This window comes from Nothobranchius furzeri, chromosome 11, assembly GCF_043380555.1.
Source record: "Nothobranchius furzeri strain GRZ-AD chromosome 11, NfurGRZ-RIMD1, whole genome shotgun sequence".
NCBI classification, from domain to species: Eukaryota; Metazoa; Chordata; class Actinopteri; order Cyprinodontiformes; family Nothobranchiidae; genus Nothobranchius; species Nothobranchius furzeri.
The window spans coordinates 61,637,701-61,660,391 of NC_091751.1; the positions used below are offsets into that span (position 1 = coordinate 61,637,701).

At 41.7% G+C, this 22,691-nt stretch overlaps 2 protein-coding genes across 2 annotated transcripts; both read right to left on the reverse strand.

Annotated features, from left to right (window-relative positions):
• Nucleotides 1-5,811: 5,811 nt before the first annotated feature.
• elovl8a (ELOVL fatty acid elongase 8a) lies at nt 5,812-14,602 on the reverse strand. Its single transcript, XM_054746386.2, is given in 10 exon segments — nt 5,812-6,012; nt 6,066-6,136; nt 6,139-6,202; nt 8,424-8,480; nt 8,708-8,788; nt 9,115-9,199; nt 10,449-10,551; nt 10,681-10,795; nt 14,377-14,470; nt 14,532-14,602. Coding segments are annotated over 10 exon segments (861 nt in total). The 3' UTR covers nt 5,812-5,892.
• On the reverse strand, nt 14,134-20,024 carry selenop2 (selenoprotein P2). Its single transcript, XM_015957329.3, has 5 exons — nt 19,907-20,024; nt 19,137-19,380; nt 15,431-15,643; nt 15,219-15,327; nt 14,134-14,876 (listed from the first exon to the last, which is right to left on the reverse strand). The coding sequence occupies exons 1-5, from the start codon at nt 19,944-19,946 to the stop codon at nt 14,652-14,654; spliced, it is 831 nt and encodes a 276-aa protein (XP_015812815.1). The 5' UTR covers nt 19,947-20,024; the 3' UTR covers nt 14,134-14,651.
• Between the last annotated feature and the right edge of the window lie 2,667 nt (nt 20,025-22,691).

Sequence of the window (22,691 nt, forward strand, 5' to 3'; positions counted from 1 at the left end):
TGCAAAGTTTTAAGTTGGAACCTGCTGAAATAATTCTAATACATTTATTTTGGAGGGAAATTGCTGTGAAAACAAGAGTAACATCACTGATCCTTATAAGTCTTTTTGTCTGACACACAACAAATATTATAAGCCATAAATCAACTTGCTGCCTGTCAGAAGAAGAAGAAGAAAATATAATTTCTATAGCGCCTCTCAAGATAAAAATCACGAGGCGCTTCACAAAAAAAAAAAAAAGTAAAAATATAAAAAAGCATTTAGAAAATGTTTAATAATATATTTAAAATGAGCAAAAATAGACAATTGTGATTAAAAAATGTTAAAAAAGAGAGAGAGTGAATAGGAACGAGGGAAATCAGTGGATCCTGAGGAAGGTGGAATAGGTGAGGAGAGCAGAATAAAGAGAGAGGGGTAAAGAAGGTCATACAAAACCAGCTTGAACAAGTGAGTCTTCAGCTGCTTTTTAAAGGAGACCACTGAGTCCACTGATCTCAGACTCAGGGGGAGAGAGTTCCTGAGTCTGGGGACCACAGCAGCAAATGATCTGTCTCCTTTGGTCTTTAGCCTGGTGCTGCACAACCAGTAGGCTTTGATCACTGGACCTCAGGGACCTGCTGGGGGTGTAGGGACTAAGAAGATCACCAATGTAAGATGGTGCTTGTCCATGTAGGGCCCTAGAGACCAGAACCAGGATCTTGAAATGAACCCTGAAGTTGACTGGCAGCCAGTGAAGCTGGAGGAGAAGCGGGGTGATGTGTGTGTGTTTGGAGGACTTGGTCAGAAGCCGAGCACAGGCATTCTGAACCACCTGTACACGGTTCAGGGAGGTTCTGCTCAGACACGTGAAAAGAGAGTTACAGTAGTCTAAGCGTGAGGAGATGAAGGTGTGGAGAACTGTCTCAAGTTCAGAGCGAGACAGAATGGGACTCAGCTTAGCAATGTTCCTGAGATGGAAGAAGGAAGAGCGAACAAGAGAACTGGCATGAGAATCCAGGGTGAGAGCTGGGTCAAAGGTCAGCATAACACACACACACACACACACACACACACACACACACACACACACACACCTCTAATGAGACGGATACAGGTGGCAGTGGGTTCATCATAATGTCCATAAATAGGGACGGTATCACCAGCAGATGGGGCAAGCACGCACGCACACACACACACACACACTACAACAAAAATGATTAATACCCTTTAAAATGGTAAAAGTACTTGCTCATGTCTGAAATTAACAGAATACCTCCTTTTAAGAGAACTTGTTAAATACACACACTTAAGATGACGCTCCGTGCTGCTTTGTTGGCTGATTAACATCGGTTTCTCTTTTGTTTGAGTGTGTTCCCATCACGCTGAGATTGCTGCCGCCTCTTGTTAACCTCCATCATTTGAAACAACCCAGTGGCTCTCCTTCAAGCATGCTTATCAGCCTCTTTGTCCCAAACCTCTCTCTCTCTGTCAACAGTTATGTCTCTGTTACCCCCTGCATGTGTGTGTGTGTGTGTGTGTGTGTGTGTGTGTGTGTGTGTGTGTGTGTGTGTGTGTGTGTGTGTGTGTGTGTGTGTGTGTGTGTGTGTGTGTGTGTGTGTGTGTGTGTGTGTGATTCCATCCAGCTCAGTAGCCACAAAGTTAGCCGCAGCCGCTGAAGAGCCACTCCAATATCCTCTCACTCTAACCTGATTATTAATTACAGTCTGCCTCACGCTGACCACAGCCCAAACGCTGTCTGGCACAGTTTCCAAGGAGACCAACACAAAGTCATTCACAAACAAGATACTGCAAAAAAAAGAGAGTTAAGCACCTTCACAGCTCAGCAGTTGTTCATTTTGCTAAGCTATTAATGTCTTTGTTAACTACGACATTCAAACTATTTTAATTAAATGCACGACAATCAAAAGTTATTCAAACACGTTCCATTTGAAGAAAGAGAATTAACGTCTAGTTGACACCTCTTGCGAGTTTGGCGCCTTATGAAAAGCCCTATAACTCAGTCAAGATGAAGGCCATCATCTGGTAGCAAAATTATAAGTTGATCAAAGTGACGGTGAGCCAGAAAGCCAGTCATGCCTGAGCAGAAGCCACTCAGCAGTAATGAACCTGGAGCTGCGCCTGCAGCGAGGCCGAGGGACATCCAGCCTCAAATGGGCTCCTGGCAATCAGCTGTGTGTGTGTGTGTGTGTGTGTGTGTGTGTGTGTGTGTGTGTGTGTGTGTGTGTGTGTGTGTGTGTGTGTGTGTGTGTGTGTGTGAGTGAAACACTTGTATTGAGATGGAGAGTATATTAAGCTCTTGCCAGAAGCAAAAAATGGTTCACAAGTGAGTTATTATGGAATTCACCAAACGATTCCCGTTACTCTTGGATGCAATTCACCAGATATTCACCAAATTAGTCAGATTTTTCATACGATATCTTCTTTCTCTTTGAACATGAGCAAGATCTGGTTTTTTTTTTCAACAATTTTAACACCTGTAATGTTTAAAATTAATCCAATGCTTCATATAAGAGATGTGGTCCAGGTGAAGAAGGAAAATCCATGTTTTTAACTGCAGTGTTCACCTAAATCCTTCTGTATAGTTTGAATTTGCTGCTCATTTTTCGGACCAAATTGTTGCACCAAAATGTTTTTTTTTTATGTTTCCAAGCCATGGTAGGATGGAGCAAGAGAAGAGTGGATTGGAGCTTAATTTGCAGTGAAAAGTGAATTGTTCAGATCACAAGATGCTGGATGCAAGCACCTCTCAGCTTTAAAGATGTGGCAAGGTGCTCCATCATACAGGATCTAGGTGAAGTGGTTCTGGCATGTGGATACCTCTAGGTCACCTCCCTTTGGAGGTCTCCCAGAGATTTCTCATTGGGAGGAGATCCAGGGACAGCCAGCCCCTGAACTCTTGGGAAGGAATACATATATCTGGCCTGGGAATGCATCAGAACCCCTAAGGAGGAAGAGAGAGAGAGAGAGAGAGAGAGAGAGAGAGAGAGAGAGAGAGAGAGAGAGAGAGAGAGAGAGGTGGCTTTCCCTCCAGGACCAGACCTCAGAAAACTAAAGGAATGGATGGATGTCTCTAAATAATATTTTGTGCTAATATATGATGCAAATTTATAATATAACATTTGATTTCATACATATTGCAGTACCATGTCAGGGGTGGGCACGGAAGGGGGGTGGGGGGGTGGGGGGTTGCAATTGTATAATTGTGACCACAAGAAAAACAGCCACTTGTACATTCTCTCTCTCTCTCTCTCTCTCTCTCTCTCTCTCTCTCTCTCTCTCTCTCTCTCTCTCTCTCTCTCTCTCTCTCTCTCTCTCACTTGTGTGCTTTTAATTTTACCAACAGACATCTTCAGTCCTCACCTTACTCCTTTGTAAATCATTCAAGATTTATTCAACAAAATCTGTTGAACAAAGACAGATTATCTCCTTAACGTCCCACGAGCTGATGGAAATCACAATAAGTTCAATTTCCAACCCCCACTCCACCCCACTCTGCTGACTTATGTGTAAACGATAGTCAAAACAGGATGATGCCAAGCAAAAGGGTAAGAATGGCTGATGGTGATGATGATGATGATGATGGAGAAGGGTGACAAAAACAGAGGTAAGTTTGGTAAACTAAAATCTTTTGTCCACCAGAGGGCGCAAATGAGTCCATCCAACTCCTATTGTCTGGCTTTGTTTGTATAAGGCAGATGGGGCAGGGGGAAGGGGGCTGTGGGGTGAATGGGTTCTTGCTTTTAATAAATGGGATTAAATGCTATAATTTGGGTGGGTGGGTGGTGGGTGGTGGTGGGGGGGGGGGGGGGGGTACTGGAGGGTATAAATGAAAAGAGTGGGACACAGAGACAATGAAATCCCAAAGCTGGCCACACATTTACTGCAGGAATAAATGTTGACAGGTGCCGCCAGATTTAGGCTGGTGCATCCTTCATTTTCCTGTGTGGCACATAACTCTGAGTATAGAATCTTTAACTTGGGTACCTTTTTGTTAAAATAATTATGCAACTTAGAAATCAGAAGCTGAGAATAAAGCCTTGTGCACAAAGTGTAGAACGAATGTGGTCCTGTTTCCATACGGCTTCTGGATGGACTTTCATTCACACCGACCGACCGATATGCTGAACATCTCCATGAATCTGATCCCACATGAAAACTAAATGATCAGAATGTTGACGTAATGCAATACAAGATACACCTGCAGAAACTGATATACCTGTCATTGAAGGAAGACGGGCAGATTAATGCAACACAAATTTTATTTTGAAATACACCAGCTGCACCTTGCTTCCACACATCTGACTTCCTGTCTGGCTCATGTAATTTCTTCAACTTCATGACGATCTGCATGCCCGGAAACGATAGAAACATCGCAGAAGTATTTTGCAGCTCTGCATCTGGATCTGCACCACAGCCGGTGTAAAGTGCTCTGATTGGGCTCAGTGATTTTTAGTCTTGACGGAAGCTGCAAGTTCTGCACTTTAGCCTTCAAAGAAGCTTACCAGTGTTGTAGATCATGAAAAACATCTCCAACGTGTACACATTCTCTAATAAATGAAATTATAAATGACCTGCACTTGTATAGCGCCTCTCAGAGTAAGGACTCCAAAGCGCTTTACACTACAGTGTATCATTCATCCATTCACACGCTCATTCACACGCTGGTGGGGATGAGCTACGATGTAGCCACAGCTGCCCTGGGGTGCACTGACAGAGGCGAGGCTGCCGAGCACAGACGCCACCGGTCCCTCTGACCACCACCAGCAGGCAAGGTGGGTTAAGTGTCTTGCCCAAGGACACAACAGCAGCAATCTCTGTCCGGAGCCGGGATCAAACCTGCAATCTTCCGATTACTGGACAACCCGCTCAACCTGTTGAGCTACTGCTGCCCCTAATAAACATTGGTTCCTTCCTCAAGTTCACCTCAGGAAAAGGTGTAGGTGGTGTGGATGGTGACTATGAAAAACTGCAACTTAGAAAAAAGGCGAAAAGGAAGAAATTATATTAAATTGCACTTTTATATTTTTTAATATCAAGAAAATGGGAAATACAATAACAGGTAAACAAAGGCAGGTGATGTAAACTATTAAACAGCCATCTGTAGAGAGAAATGCATAAGTAAAATTGATCGTAAACTGTGTTGCTGCAGACAGACATGTGAATTTTTATTACAAAGGACCACTCTGTTGCATTGTTTTATTTTGAAAGTCAAAAGCAGATGGCCCTGTGGTTAGAGGAGGAGCATCAGTGCTGTTAATCTGTCTGCACGCAGTCAGTCAAAACAATGACAATCCAACCAGGAGGTCTCCATGTTAATCTCATCTAGCCTGAATGCTGTGAATATTATGGACATGTGAGACTAAAGACTGACTAACTGACTGCAACACAAGCTGCTAAGAGACTTATCTAGAAGAAGTGGAGCATTGACTGTGTTCAGTGCATTACAATGCAAAGTTTCATGGAATCATCTGTGGGTACGTCTTGACTTTTTTTTTTATGTGCCTCGTGCCAAGTAATAAAAACTGAAAATTTCCAAGTCAAAGTCCTAAATCTATTTAATTTACCTAGCAAACTTACATGGTGGTGCACTGGAGCCTTTCCCAGAGGCCAACATGCAGGAGGCAGGTAAATTTAGAACCGCCAACTAACTTAACGTGGATGCTTTTGGATTGTGGGAAGGAACCGGAGTAGCTGAAGAAATCCATGCAAACTGACATAGAAAGGCTGCAACTGAGACTTGAACCAAAGACAACAGTGCTAACTACGGCTCCACTATGCAGTCCTTATTAAAAGTTATTTTGATCAAAAATCATAATTGCACTTGGCCTTGCAATCTTCTACTCAGGAAAACTCACTGGCCTGCATTTACACCAAAATAGTTTCAACAACCCTGATTCAGAGGATCAAACTCACCAACTGCAGGGAGGTGAGGTGTCGTTTCCACCACAAGTGTTTACTCAGCCCCAGGGCTGCCAGCCCATAATACAGATACGAAAGCTGCAGACAAACAACAATCTATATTATCTGAAATATTATACATGTTAATGTGTGTTTTGGTAAAGTCCTACAATCTATTAGACTAGTTTGATGGACTCCCATTGGCCCCCAGCCACATATTTAACTCCAGCCCACCAGTTATTGTTGCATGGTGGTACACATGAAGGAACGTCAGCTGACCATTCTTCTTACTCAGAATGAAAAATATCTGCAGAAAGCAAATAAAATTCATGCACACACGAACCCAATCTCAATTTTAGATACTTTACATTCCCATTTCTATTTCTGAAAGTGCAGAAATGCTAACGCTCTTTCTACAATAGTCTTTGTAAAACTTTTGTAGAAAATCCCTTAAAGTATTTGGTTAAAACTCCATGTATTGTTTGAAAATACACCAATTAATTTGGCTGATTATATGAAAAATGGCTTCTGTAATCAATATTGGCTGTAAAATACATAAAATGTAATGAAGCTGCTAAAGTCAACAGATACAGCACGACCCATTCACAAAGAGAACACAGAGCATGAAAATGTAAAAAATATTAAGTGAACATGAAAAGCTGGATTCCATAAAATAAAATCTAGACATGTTTTACAGATTTGTTGCATTTTAAAAGTGGCCTGAGGGGGTCACTGTTTCCCTCCTTTACATGTGTAACACAGATGAGCTCCTATGAACTATTTGTAGGAAGTGCTTCATCTGCTGGATTAAAATATATATATTAAAAGGCTTAAGGAGTTCAGATGCTCAAACAAACAAAACTCTTCCTCTTAAAGTGACAATGTGTAGTTTTTACTAGGTATGTTGTGATCCGATCACATGATCGGAAATCAGCCGCGATCACGTGGTTTCAGACTGATCGGGACTCGGGCTTTACTTCCCGATCCGGACTCGGATACTGGGTTCAAATTACAGGAGAGCAACTTGGTTCTCCTTAAAGGTTGTCAGGCTCCCCTGATGCCCTTAACTTACACACCCAGAAGGAGCACCTATATTATATTATTTATATGGACTCAGAGCAGCGGGAATTCTTTTGAGCAGAGCAGCAGGCAGACCGCTGATTATTCATGAACTCCAGCTGCGTTCTGCACACGGCCACAGTAACATTTTCTAATTTTCTAAGTGGCGTCATCAAAAATATACAATTAACACACAGTCATTCATGTCCATTTGTTTTCTCTCTGGTAAGTTCTGTCTGTATTTGAGCATGACGTGTGGACGTGCTCGCGCTGCAGCGCTCGTCACTGGCGCAGCCGGGCAGCGCGGCGCACACTCCGCTTTTTTTGCGGTCAATAGATCAATTTGACCTGCTAGTTAAAAAGTTACTAGTGAGGTGAAAAAGAAGGAGGCAGGCAGGAGTTTTTTCTGGAGGACTGGGAGATGCAGGAAGATCAGAGACAGACGGGACAGGAAGATGGGAAAATAAAAACCAAGAAAACAAAACAAAGTTCTTAACAAAATAAAATGTAGGTAGATTGATCCCACTACACGTTTGTACCCGTATAAAGCAATAATTTATCAGCATGTAGTATTTATATAGTTGGTACAATTCAGATCATCTTCAAAACTCCGTCCCATGCCCAGGGACGTATCTAAACATTTTGGGGGCCGAGGCAAAATAGACCCCTGCCAGGTGTTTTAAGTTGAAGTGCTATCTGTTTTTATATTAGACTTTTTATATTTGCAACAAAGTCCAAAAGTGAAGAATTTATGTTATTTAGTACTTGATTGTTCAGGCTACCTCACAGAAGTGATCTGTTGTTAAAAATTAAAATAAAAAGGCAATTAAATAAAAAATAAGGAACATTCTGGAACTGTTTCTTCCTCTTTTTTTTATGTATTGAAAGTATCAGATCAGGACTCGGTATCGGCAGATTCTCAAAATCAAATGACTTGGACTTGGACTCGAGGGCAAAAAAACCTGATCGGGACATCCCTAGTTTTTACCATTAATTTCCGGAAACATCCATCAAAATGTTGTTGAAAATGAATGAAATGATTCTCAGTTGTTGAAAAATATTGGCAGCTTCATAACATATAACCATAAATAGGTCTAAAATACACGGGAGCGGGTCTAAGTCTCTTGGCGACACCATATTAGATGCCACGTTTCCTTCTACGGGAGCTTGTGAGGACAAAATGCATTTACTGATTTGTAACAAATGCTTACAAAACTTTTGCCATTCTTAAATGTTGTTTTACACATTTACCTCTTCACTTGTTTCCAGTGATGAAAGGGAGTCTGATGTGCTTGTCTTGTTATTTTGCTAAAGTTTGCACTCCCCAGGGCTTTAAGACCCTAATGGGCACCCGTTGGTAACGTCTTACTTCAACACAAAAATACTGCTTGCTTGCAACGATTTAGAAATCTACTGCCACCTATTGGCAGGAAAAGTACACACTGTCACCTTAATGATCATGTACTCACAGTGTCACTGAGTTCAACGACTTTGGAGAGGTAGAACCACCAGCACACTCTGGCCATCTGTCCCACACAGAAACATACAACTAACCCACGTCTTGTGCTTTACACACACTCAAAAATAACACTTTGGTCATTTATTAATCAGCAAATTTTGAATAGATTGGTGCAAAATGGCATCTGTGAATCTAAATCTACAAATCTCATCGGTGCTGAAATTAAATTTCAGACATGAATCTTACAAAGAAATTGTTGCATAAAGAATAATACAGAGAATAAAGGATATTTACCCTCATGGCCAGTGGGCTGTCGCTGTAGTCGACAGGTTGGAAAAGTAAACTGTATCTGGACAGCCAAGAAGAGGCTGTGAACTGGAAATGCAAACAGCTATTTTAGTCATGATTTGGTTTTATGCTATTTCTTTTTTATTGATTTATGTTTTGCTTTGTTGACAAATTCAAATGATTCAAATAAAAATAACATGAAAAAATGTTAAATACAGTTTTATAAATGATGATTTATTTCATAGAGGGCGAAACAGCTATCTGAGCCAACCTGGCCAAGGATCATCTTTGTCACAACACAGTGTTACCTCTCCATGAATTCTAATATTAGAAACCTCCAGTATAAATATTCAGTTCATGTTTTTGCAGCCTACTACTTTAACTAAAGTTTTCTGTCACTGTGCAGAAGTCACCTCGTAGAACATGTAGGCAGACAGGCAGACCATGGTAAAGTTGTAAACAATCAGGACAGGCTTGAGGTTGAACGGCTACCTCTTCAAATTCAAATTCAAATTCAAAGATACTTTATTAATCCCAGAGGGAAATTAGAGTTTCAGTACACACAATTCTGAGATCAGACATACATACATAGGCATAGACACATGACAAGAATTGGTGACTGTGGTCATTCGCAACCCGAGTTGCGCTACCTTAATAAAGATTAGAGGGTTTATTTGTGAGGATTGAGTCAGGTGGAGGGAAAAAGGCACTTCAGAGTTACCCTCCACAGGGAGGGCAGCTTTGCTATGCAAAAAACACCTCAGACAGAAATGCAACAGACTTCAGACATTACACAACATAAGTGTCAAATAGGTGGGGAGGTAGGGTTGGGGACTCTCCACACATCAGTGCATGCAGCCACGATAAGCAGCGCTCGTAACCTCCGTTTGGACAGGGCAGGGAGGTAGTTGGGTTTAGAGAGCGCAGTGACTCCTGGAAACGATTCAAAGGCCTTCATCGGCCGCAGTCCCGCCCAGGCTGGGATAGGGAGACAGAGTTGCCATGGCGACGGCAACATTCCACATTTCTTCTGAGGGGAAGTAATCACTTCAGCCTCACAGGCTCAAGGGCACCAGATTCAGATAAGAACTTGTTTTGGGGCCAGACAGAGATAATTTCCTCTCTGTCTTAAAGTTCTGTTGGTCCTCAACCCCTTTAAATCCAATAATGGCGTAATTAATCTATTCTAGTCCGTGCTGATCTGTCCATTTTCTCCTTGATCGAATCCACCTTCTGTGCCAGAGTCTGAATCTCAGCCAAAGTTCCAAGCTTACGACTCATCTCGACAATTATATGAGTTTGTGCGTCCACAGCGCAGTGTAATCCATCCCTGAGCTCCGGGATTGAGCCAATATTCCTCGACAGCTCATTAATTTTCCGGTAAGCCAGGTAACCGCTCAGACCAAACAACAAACCTGACACCAACACCACGAATATCCAGACGTCTTCAGAATCCTCTACAGACAGTTGAGAGAGGCAGATCAGGTTCCATGTTTCCAGGAGTCCATGATATGCCCAGCTGGCTCTATCCCAGAGGGGCATCTGGGAGCCCGTTCTCATCATTGAAAAAACTTTGTCAATCCTGCTGAGAGACCAACTGACCAGGTCCATTTTTAATAATTTCCAGTATACAGAAAAAATGCAGAAGCGCCGTACACCCAAAGACAGACAAAGAGCCTTGGGATAAGGTAGAGAGGAGAGGAGGAAAAAAGTGTCTGTACTCTCCAAGAGCCAGAAGAAGCCATGAGCCATGAGCTTTGGCCCCACACATATAATGATCAGGTAGCAAAGGAGCATACAGGTAATCGGCACTGGGGAGTAGACCAGCGGCCACTCATCCGTCCTTTTGTCTCAAGGAAAATGGGACAACAGGTAAAGCTGCATTATAGACCACACTGGTGTTTGGAAAATGTATGCAAAGTTAGATAGTTGTCATACAGGGCTAAACAAACCAATGAGCTTGAAGAATAAACCTCAGCCCCCGCTCTCCAGAATACCTCGGTAGAATAATTGGACTTTCTGCCACACGGTGACAGCGTTGTTACCCTGAGATGGAAACACATGGGCAGAATAACCTATCCTTGACTCATGAGTGCAAAATCAGGAACAGAGTTGTTTTTTCATAGTTTGAGAAGATTTTTCAACTTTCAAGTTGAAAAACTCATGCATTCGATACAATTATATTTATGTCTTTATTTTCCTAAAAAATACGTTCCCTCTCAACCATCATGTCACACGTTTATTCTGTTACAAAAGGTTATTAACAAGTGAATTAAACCAAAACAGGCTAACAACTAGCGAAAAGGCCAGCAAGTGTAAAGTTTTTCATCAGTTTGTTACAACACAATTAGCTAATGAACTCTTAGAGAAACTAAAAGTTCTTTAAACAAACTTCCAGAAATTACAGGTGAAAATCAATTTCTATAGTTAGCTTTCAATGTTTTATTGAGAAAAAAGAAGTGTTTTATGACACGTGTGCTTTACAGGTGAAGCTCAGTAAATTAGAATGTGGTGCAAAAGTTCATTTATTTCAGTAATTCACGTTAAAGTTGAAATTAATATGTGGGATGGACTGGATACATGCAAAACCAGGTCTAAGCCTTTAATTGTTATAACTGTGGTGATCATGGCGTACAGCTTATGAAAACCACACATTCAAATCTCAGACAATTAGAATATTGTGAAAAGGATCAATACTCTACTCAAAGTGTCACATTCTAATCAGCTAATGAATTCAAAACATCTGCAAAGGGTTTCTGAGCCTTTAGTTGGTCTTGCAGTCTAAAGCAAATTATTGACATAATCTTGCACCATGATTCTCATTTTTCATGCTCCACCTGTATATACAGCAATGTAATGAAATCCCACCCTAACACAATTAATTTAAATTACATTAAACATATAAAATAGATGAATAAAATTAACAATAAGGCAGAAAATAGATAATTATATATGAAATATTTCTTGTGTCTTTGTAGATGTTGGTGAAAAAATGGTCAGGAAAGGCCTCCAAGCCTGATAAAACGTCTTTTCAGATTATGACTTGTTTAAATGTTAGATTGGAGTAACATATCTTTAATCCATTCAGATACTGTGGGTGAGGTAGTCTCCCTCCATGTGCAAACGACGTAGAGAAGGCAATGAGCGCCTGACTAGCTGTAATGCCAACCCTACTAAACTGACCCCTACAATGTAATCCTGTACAGTCACTAGCTGGACTCAAGTACTCTAATTGGGGTCATCAAGCACCAAAGAAGGTCGTGAGATGATCTTCAGAATCCAATTTTTTATATTAAACTTAAAACAAAATGAATATCTAAACCCGCTTGTCCATGCAGGTTCGCGGGTGGCCTATCTCCAGCAGTCAACGGGCAAACAGGCAAAGTACACCGTGGACAGATTGCCAGTCCATCAGGACAAACAGCCAAGAACACACACACACACACACACACACACACACACACACACACACACACACACACACACACATATAAATGTGTGTGTGTATACATATATACATCAGTGGTTCCTAGCTTATCTTCTAGCCCCTAAAAGAACAACACACACACACAGGCTTACAATGGCATTGTGACATCATATGGTACCAGCGGTCTAGGGTACCTCTTAGCCAATAGCGATGGCAGATTTAAATTCAAATGCAGTGCAGACTTTTTACCTGACAACGGCGCAACACCGACACTTTTAGGCAGAAAATAAAAAATGCACTAAAATGCAAAACTATTGACTACACGTGTTTGTGGCATGATTAGTCACGCATTTATTTAGTTTATCAGAAAAAAAGTTGATTTGGGGGTGACTTGCTCTTTTAATGGTTGATTGATTTTTTTTTATGTATTTGCAGTTGAGAATGTCTCACCGAGCATGTGTCAACATTTGGTAAAAACAAAGTAGAGCAGCATATGTTCATAAATTTACCAAAGAACAACACACCACTGCAAATTTGATTAAGTCATCCAGTGATGATCTGGATTATAATTCAAGGATTATGTTCACTAATCCAAATGTATCTCTGGATAATGGATAATAACTAATAATCCTCTCAGAATGGCTGAGAACATTTTAACTAGCCTACGTGTAACAGTGCTGCCATCTAGTGTCTGAGAATAGATGTGCTTTTTGTGTCGAACAACAGAAAACGCTGAATTTGGGACATAATATGACCTTTATCAGAAATTAATAATTTTATATTAACAAAATGATGATAAATAGGTGCAACGTTAACTTTTTTATTTAATAAATCATGCATAATTGTTCTGAGAAATATTTTATCCTGTTGCCTCAAAGTAAAAGGAGCCCCAAATCACCCCACAGTCTGTTTTTACAGTTTACTTTTGTCCCTGCTAAAGGTAAGTGAAGGCACCATTCAGCGTTCAGCCTAAAGCAACATGCTATTCAGACAAGGCTGAGTAGTAAACCTCACCTGCCGCTTCAACAAGGATTTACGGAAAAATCTCCGACAGAATTCTGCAACCTTCTGCATCGTAATACTAGATTATAACTCAGAAGAAAGTAAAAAAACAGAAACTGTTTAACAGATTCTCCTGCCTCTCAATCACCAGGCTTGGTCATCCCCCCAACTTCCCTCACCCCACACCAGACCAAGTGGATATTCCTAATGGATGGATGAGTAGATTATTGTTTAAGCATCAATAGCCTAAATAAAATACTAAATAGAGGAGGTCTACCTATAAAAACAGCTGGTTATAATGAATCACATTTAAGCTGCACGATTAATAAAAAAATACAATTTTACAGTCATTCTGATGATGTGACGTAGAGAATTTTAATCTTTTCCCTGTCTGCTGTCAAGGCATGCTGCATCATGTAAGCAGGTTTAAGGTAATCGACCTATTTGACTGTGAAGAAGAAGAAGAAAATATCATTTCTATAGCGCCTCTCAAGATAAAAATCACGAGGCGCTTCACAAAAACAAAAAATGTAAAAATATAACAAAGCATTTAGAAAATGTTAAAAAATATATTTAAAATGAGCAAAAATAGACAAGGTGCGCAAGGTGTGCACGCGCTTGTGTGTGTTTGTTTAGTTTGACTGACAGCTTACTAGCTATGCCCCACACTAAATGTGTTATTTAGGGCATAAAAGGACACAAAGGGCATATAAAACAGAAATATCAGTTTATACTAATGAACATACAATGTTATGTTATTTATGGTTGGGTCATAGAGATGACATCCAGGTAAGAAAGAAACATAAATAATCCTCCAGCTCCAGGATCTTGTTGTTTGAGTGCTCACTACTGAAGATAAAGCCCCAACCTGGTGGTCCATCCCTCACTCCATCCCACCATCACTTGTAAACAAGACACCAAACTCTTCTGAAGAAAACACTCCTAACTCAGAGAGAGCTATCCACCATTTTCCACCAGAAGAAAAGTAATAAATACACAAATGTCAGAATTACATCATTTTTATTTTTTTTTTCACTTTTCATATGTAAGGAAGCTGCATTTAACAAGTATATATCCAGTTACTGGAAACAACATAAACACATTCTCTCTCACAATGAACTGAAGTTTAAACATTATAAAGATGTGAAGCCAACAAGCATTTTTATGAATCCGTGTATTAATGCTTAAACATCCCTCTGATCATTAGTGAACCAGGATGACAATAAAACAGGAATCTGAGTGAGACCAGCTGAGCAGCGTTACACACCATGGCTTCGTGTCTGGCATTAGTAGCCCTCCTTCCCATCTGCCTAACTAACCACACATCCATCCACAGCCTCCTGCAGGCAGGTTTCACGCTGTGGACTTCATTTATGGTAGAAGATTAGGGGACTTGGGTACTTTCTCCAAACAGAGGAGTATGGTGTGGGAAAGCTGACTAGCTGGCACCAGTCACACCGCTGTGGATTCATCCAGCTAAAAACTAAAAGTCAATTTGATCGATACAATTGACTGATTATATTACTCATGTGGTTCATGTTCAAAATGAAACCCACCATTGTGATGGCTGCGGTTCCGAGGACTTGCTGGTGTTTTGATATGAAATGTTGGAGAATGACTTTGAGGATCAGTTTCGATTCCGTGTCGCGGGTGATGCACATGGGTGTCAGGTTTAGCGGTGGGCGGGGCGTCTCCCTCGTCTATTTTATCTGTAGGGTTTATACGAGGTGATGGGGAATAGGGAGACTGTGGAAGACAAGAACATGGAAACGTTAGAGATAACCGAGCTAAAAGTGGCTCAGACGTTCCGTTCAGTTAGGAACAAGTTTATTATTACTCAACTGATTTGAATCACATAGTAAACATGAACAACATCCAACACACACGCATTTAATACTGCAGGAAAATCATTTACAATGTGGACTCTGGTTATTCAGAACTGTGTGTGTGTGTGTGTGTGTGTGTGTGTGTGTGTGTGTGTGTGTGTGTGTGTGTGTGTGTGTGTGTGTGTGTGTGTGTGTGTGTGTGTGTGTGTGTGTGTGTGTGTGTGTGTGTGTGTGTGTGTGTCGCCCTGAAGTCATCACTCACAGAGCAATTGCAGATGTTGTTCTGATAAGTGGCTCTGATTGCAGCCTCGACGAACGGCTGATGCAGGAAACTGTAAGGCAGGACAATGTGGAAGGTGAGGAGGCCGCACCTACAGAACAGAGGGAAGATGGACTAAACTGGAATCCCTGCAGCAACTGCTGGTAATATTCCTGATTCTAAAGTTCAGACTTCAGTAATCCTGCTGGGCTTACGCATCGTAGATCAGAAAGTCATCTTTGTCTCCGTCCAGAGCCTCCCACACATCATTTTGAGAAAGGGACTGCTGAAACACAGGAACTCCAGGGGGTGCTCTTTTCTTCAGGTCCCAATACCTGGCTCTGGAGCTATTCTGCTGTTCATTCACTATCATGAAGGACACTCCTGTTATGTTGGCGCTTCTCAGTTTTTCACGCAGTTTTCCAATTCTAAAAGTTAGTACAACAAAGAGAAAAGAGACAGCGTTGAAACAAAATCGGTTAGTCCTCTGGGTACAGGTTGGGACCACTCCTAGCGTGCTAACTTTTAGCTGACAGTGTGTAAACCTCAATAAGTTACAGCAAGTTTTGTATTTGCTTATGCTGAACAGCTGTAGCAGCCATCTTGAACTGGACCGACTTCATAGCCAATCAGCTGTAGAAACTGTCCTACACTACAGAGATAAACACACACAGAGACAGGCAAAAACATTATCAAACATCTGTAGCTTTACGAGCGATATGAAGTAAAACGCTCAGAAGATACGTTTCCCCAGTACTGCTACATGAAGAGTTGTGTTGCAATTATTGCCTATTGCATATTGCCTTGCAAATATCAAGCCTATGCTGTCGAGAGCCCACCTGGAGCGGGTACTGCATGCCTTTGTAATTTCTAGGCTTGATTACTGCAACTCTCTTTATTCAGGGTTGTGTCAGTCATCACTGCATCGCCTACAGGTTGTGCAGAACAGTGCAGCAAGGTTCCTGAATGGGACCAGTAAACGGGACCACATCAGTCCGGTTCTGGCCTCCCTGCACTGGCTTCCGGTTTGCTATCTTGCACAATTCAAAATCCTCGTCTTTGTTTATCATTTCTTCCAGGGTGGTGCTCCCCCCATCTAGCCACTCTCCTGAACAAACATTCCCCATCACGCGCTCTGCGCTCCTCTGACCAAGGCCTGCTCGCTGTCCCTCGTTCTAGGTGTTGTACTCGTGGGGACCGGGCTTTCTCAGTCCTAGCACCGTCTCTCTGGAACCAGTTGCCACCCTCAGTTAGGCTGTCCCCATCTCTGCCAGCCTTTAAGAGTCGCCTAAAAACACACCTCCGCTTGGCGTTTCCTGAGCATGTTTGATTCGGCCCTCTTTTACGTTGAATTTCCTTCACAGTTTTCATTGGTTCACTCTATCCCTTGTTTTACCCATCTGTCCTGTACTAGAATGTTTCACCTTTTTTGTAATTTGTATTTTGTAATTTCAATTCAATTCAATTAAAATTTGAATTGCTTTTATTTTTGATTTATTCACTATATTTGTACTTCTACTGTACCATGTTCAGCGCCTTGGGCTTCCTGACAGGGTTGCGGAAGGCGCTTTATAAATAAAGCTTTGATTGATTGATTGATTGAATTACGTAGTCTCTACAGAGGGTGCTGTAGAGTGTTTCGGGTGATGTTGCAGTTGGCCTAACATCTTTTAACCTTACATAAATCATCTTTGTGCTTGAAAGAACAAATGAAGTTGCAAAATCAGTAAGAGTGAATGCAACTCAGGTTTAATGCAAAAACTTACCTAAGCAGAAATATAACTTAATTTGTGGGATGTGAAGTTAAATCTTTCTTTTTTGTTTTTTATGTAATGTGACGAAGGAGCTGTTTCCACCGAGGATGATACGTGGGTGGAGAAGGACTCTGAGGCACACTTGACCTGCTCTTTAACCTTTTCCACAGTTGCCTCTGACACAGCGCCAGAGTGCATGCAACAGCCTCAAGGTCATGCATTTGCTTCTAAACTGTTTACTTTCCAGCAATAGATGAAAGAAGATTAAAAGACTCTTTTCTTTTATTAAATCAACGAACTCTATTTTTAATAAAGCTAATCAAAACAACTGTTAGTCAATAATACAATGTGACCGATCTGTGAAATCACAATGTTATGATTAATATGTTTTATTAAGTAATATGACTTAATCTAGTTCACTAGACACACTGACACACATTAAGGTAAACAATCACATGAAACATTGCTGTACTGATCCAATCAGAACCTTCCTAGTCTGAAGCGTGGCCGAGTCTCTGTGGTGTTTATAAATCTGCCAACTTTGATTCGTCCAGAATTCAAAACATCCAGATTAATAAAACCAGTTCCAACGCCATCACCGCATGCTAAGCGGAGTAACTGGACCGGCCATCCGAACTTCTCTTTATAAGCTGAGAACCATCAAGCTGGAAAAATCTGTTGTTTTTACCAACCAAGCAACGGCTCCTTTCAGAATAAAAGCTGAACTCGCTGACCCAAGGAGGGTCCCCTTTTGACGCTGTGAACCACCTGTCGCTTTTTACCTGGAGACAATCCAAGGACTAGTTTGGCGTGCTGTGACGCTGTACCATTGGCTCCAGTACCAAAAGGAGGGTCCGTGGACCTGGCATTCTGGATCCATCGCTGGAGGTCTCACTGAGGGTATGTGTGGATGTGACAATATGGCGTCTCATGTGTTTATGAATACTCCGATCAAACTCTGATCAGTTAGGAGCAAAACGTCATCCCACTCAGACTTGCCTCTCCGGACACGAGAGTTCTGATAATAACACGACTCACACACACCATCCATCTCACACCTCATTCAAACAGAACATCCATCATTAGAGTTAGTATTGTTTAATTGTTTTAAATTATTTAGTAATAAATCATCTTAAACATTTGAAGGTCTCTCCCTTCTCTTGTCTCTCAGTTAATACAACGTGTCATCTAATCCCTGCATTAAAAAGTTCCAATCTTCTGATTAAATAACCCAGTGGTCCGTAAGATTGACCCCATAGTCGATATGGGATCCTAACGTCTCACGGTCCTTAATTAAATGTAAATTACTATCATTACATTTAAATACAAACACAAGGTGGCCTAAGGATCAGGTCTCTGCTCTTTGCAGATGATGTGGTCCTGTTGGCTTAATCAGAACATGATCTCTGGCTTTCGCTTGAGCGGTTCACAGCCGAGTGTGAAGCAGCCAGAATGAGAATCAGCTCCTCTAAATTCCAGACCATGGTCTTGAGTCTGAGAAGGATAGAATACCTCCTCCAGGTCAGGGTCAAGGTCCTGACACGAGCGGAGGAATTTAAGTATCTGGGGTCTTGTTTATGAGTGAGGGAAGAATGGAGCGCAAGATTGATAGAAGGATTGGTGCTGCGTCTAATGATGCGGGCGTTGTGGTAAAGATGGAAGGCAAAGTTCTCGATTTCCCGGTCGATCTACGTTCCTACCCTCACCTATGGTCACGAGCTTTGGGTAGTGACTGAAAGAACGGAATTGCAGATACAAGCGGGTGAAATGAGCTTTCTCCGCAGAGTGGTTGGGCTCTCCCTTAGATATAGGGTGAGAAACTCGGCCATCCGGGAGGGGCTCAGAGTAGACCCGCTGCTCCTCCACATCAAGAGGAGCAAGTTAATGTGGCTCGGGCATCTATAGGATGCCTCCTGGACGCCTCCCTGGTGAGGTTTTCCGGGCATGTTCAACCAGGAGGAGATCTAAGGGAGGACCCAGGACACACTGGAGGGACTATTTCTCTCGGCTGGCCAGGGAACACCTTGGGATTCCAAGTGGCTGGGGACAGGGAAGTGTGGGCCTCTCTGCTGCCCCCGCAACCCAAACCCCGGATAAGAAAATAGATGTAAAAAATCTTTGTGCTATGTAATAAATTAAATAAATTCATAATGCATTGATCTCTTACTTGGAAGCCTGGGTGAGACAGAAATGTCAGCTGGCTTTGAGAAGAGCCACCACAGCCACGTTTCCCTGCACCCTATCCATCGGCACTTGTCCCTTTATCTCCCAGCGAGGTGCAGCGTTGCAGATCCTGGAGGCATTTTTGTCTCCCTCCACCAAGAGAGAGGAATGTGATGCCCACAGCAGCCCTGGTAGAGCAGCAGACAGCCACAGCGTGGCTAGAGAGTGCATCGTGACTCCTTGTTGACCTGAAAACAAAGATGTGCATATTAAACAGAACATTTGATCAGCAGTTTTCTTTTCAAACAAACACTTTGTTGTCTCTGTCATCACAAGTGGAAATGATCAGCAAAACAAGGGTTTATTATGGGGGACACAGCCGCCAGACAGAGGAATGTCCAGAACAAACCCTCTCAGTGCTGAGACAAAGGAAGGATGGGACAGATTAGTTTACAGCCATGTCTGAGCTGACACAGTCGAAATCAGTAATCATTTTGATAATTGTTGCCGTTTTTGTTGTTTTCTTTTCAACATAATACTTTGTTTTCATATTACAGATGTGATTGCAACCGGGACACTGCTCCAGTTACTGTGAAAAGTTCTCTTTACAGTTCGGTCTGCAGTAAAATATAGAATGAATGAAATGAAATTTTCAAAGAGTACATTCTAAACGCCACTGCGTATGAAGAAACGACTGACTACAAACGTTTTCTTCAGAAGGAAAAAAGTACATGTAGGTTTAAAAACCAGTTCAGGTCAAACAGAAGCTCTTACCTTTGTCCACCCGCTGTCCTCTGATCCACACGGAAAACATGTTGTTTTTAAAACGTCTGAGGTCGATCGAGCACTTCCCCCAAATTAAACAGAGAGGGGGGAGGGTTCTGTGACAAAGGACTCAGATTTCGGTAAATAACCACTTCTACTTACTGTAAATTACACCAAATACTCTTTTGATATACATTTTAAATGAGGGAATCAAAGTGTGTGGTCATGTTATTATTTGATTAAAAAAAGTTCCAAAAGTAGAAAATACTGCAGAACTAAAACTCTTTTGATTGTTTCTACATCAGAGAAAAGATTGTGTTGAGATCCTTCTTAAAAACCTCATGTTTGTGTACTTATACTACAACTTTCTGTGTAAACCTACAAGCACTGTTTCTATCCATCCATTCATCCATCAATGGCCCAGTCCCAATAGGTGAGTGCATAGGGAGTCCCGATCCTCAAGTGGGGAAGGTGACCACGCCCTTTTGCACCCTTGATCCACACTTCCCCAAGTCCACATCGATGAGGTCTTCGGGCAAGGTTATAACCCACAATCCATTGCTGCATGGGAATTTTGAGAAGGCAGAACAACGGCTCAAGTGTTTTTTCTGAAAATATGTATTTTCAATTGAAAGATGATTATTTAAAGATGATTAATGATATTGTTTTAGACTAAGATTCAATGTGGAAATTAATAAATGTTAAATTCTGTCAAATAATAGTTTGTTTGAAAGTTGTTAATGAAGATTATTATTTTTTTAAAGCAGCACAAACAGCAACTGGTATCTCCATCCCATCACAGTCATTGACTCAATGCTTCCTGTCCCAGTTCGGCACACTTTGTACTGAAAACTCGAAGCCTTACTGCGCACCTCCTCTAAGTGCACTTCACAGAAGGGAGTAGGGTGCAATGTGGGTAATAGGATTGGGCCATCGTTCGCATCTTCGGGGTCGGGTTGCAGGGGCAATAGCCTAAGCAGAGAAGTCCAGACTTCCCTGCCTCCAGCCAATTGGGCCAGCTCCTCCGGGGAAATTCCAAGGCATTCTCCGGCCAGCCGAGAGATATAGTCCCTTCAGAGTGTCCTGGGATTCATTTAGGTCTCCTCCTGGTTGGACATGCCTGGAAAACCTCACCAGGTAGGCGCCCAGGAGGCATCCTAACTAGATGCTAGAGCCACCTCAACTGGCTCCTCTTGATGTGGAGGAGCAGCAGATCTACTCCAAGCCCCTCCCAAATAACTGAGCTTCTCGTCCTATCTCTAAGGAAGAGCCAAGACACCCTGTGTAGAAAGCTCATTTCGGCCACTTGTATCCGTGATCTCATTTGTTCGGTCACTACCCAAAGCTCGTGACCATAGGCGAGGGTAAGAACATAGATTGACCAGTAAACCGAGAGCTTTGCCTTCCAGCTCAGCACCCCAACAGACTGATACAACACCTGCATTGCTGCAGATGCAGCACCAATCCACCTTTCAGTCTCCTGTTCCATCTTTCCCTCACTCGTGAACAAGACCCCCAAGATACATAAAACTCCTCCGCTTGAGGCAGGATCTCGTCCTGCGTGTTATAACAATACCACTGCAAGATAAATCGATGTGATTTTGTAGTTATTTGAGCCCTTTGATCAGGTCCTGGTGAGATTTAAGCAATAAAACATGCTTAAAAACAAAAAAAATTACATTTGAAAAGTTTTAACAGTAGAATTGTGATATTCAACCACATTGAGCCAACAAACAGCTCTTGTGCCAAATATAAGACGAATCTCTTTGAAGTATTTGAGTTTTAATATTCTGCACGAGCACCAGAATGTGCGTTTCTTTAAACCTGAACAGCATAAAAGACATATTGCATCACATCTAGGAAAAGGATGAGTTGGGAATACTGTCCCACAATTCCCTTCTGCAAATACATTTATTGCATAACTTTAACAAATATTTGGTCACAGTGAGAGACTTTGTGTCAAATCTCTGATAAGAAATTATTATAAAACTTCACTTTTACAACTGGTTTGTTATGACATTCATGTTTACTCATCTATTGACCCAGTTTGGGGTTATGAGCTGGGCTGCAGCACAATGTTCAGCCAGGAGGGATCTTCACTTCATTAGAGGGTTGACAAACAAACATGTGCTGGCTCCTGTAGTCCTTCTGACGTCTCCCAGTAATAAAACAAGCTTCAACACTGTGGGAGAAAGACACAGTGTTGAATGCATGAATGAAGCATGAATGAAGGTGAAATTCTGTCCGTTTCTTTTGGACATTTTAGGATGAATTCTAGTCCCATTAGTCATCATCACACACTTGTGAAATTCATCTCTGCATTTGACCCATCCCCGTGGGAAGCAGTGAGCTGCAGCTGCTGTTGTGCTCGGCATCTATTTGGTGGTTTCACACCAACACCTAAATGCTGAGAGTCAAGCATTTTTAAAGTCTTTGGTATGATCCGACCGAGATTTGAACCCTGACCTCCCCGTCCTAGGGCCGATATGCTACCACTAGCCCACTGAGAAGATTAATCTTTTCATTATGAAAAGCATCCATAAATGGACAGCATAAAAGGTCAGAGCAACACTTTACAATTAGAATCCCTTTATTAACATTACTTAGTGCATTATTAAGCATTAATGAACTATTAAATAAAGTATTAACAACTGCTTACCTATATTATATGTAATGCATTATTATGCAAACACTCCCCCTGGCCCTTTGTCCTAACCTTAAGGTCACTTCATTGTAAAAAATAACAATAATGCTATTTAAAGGATCTTTTGTTTATTGATGCTTAATAATGCAC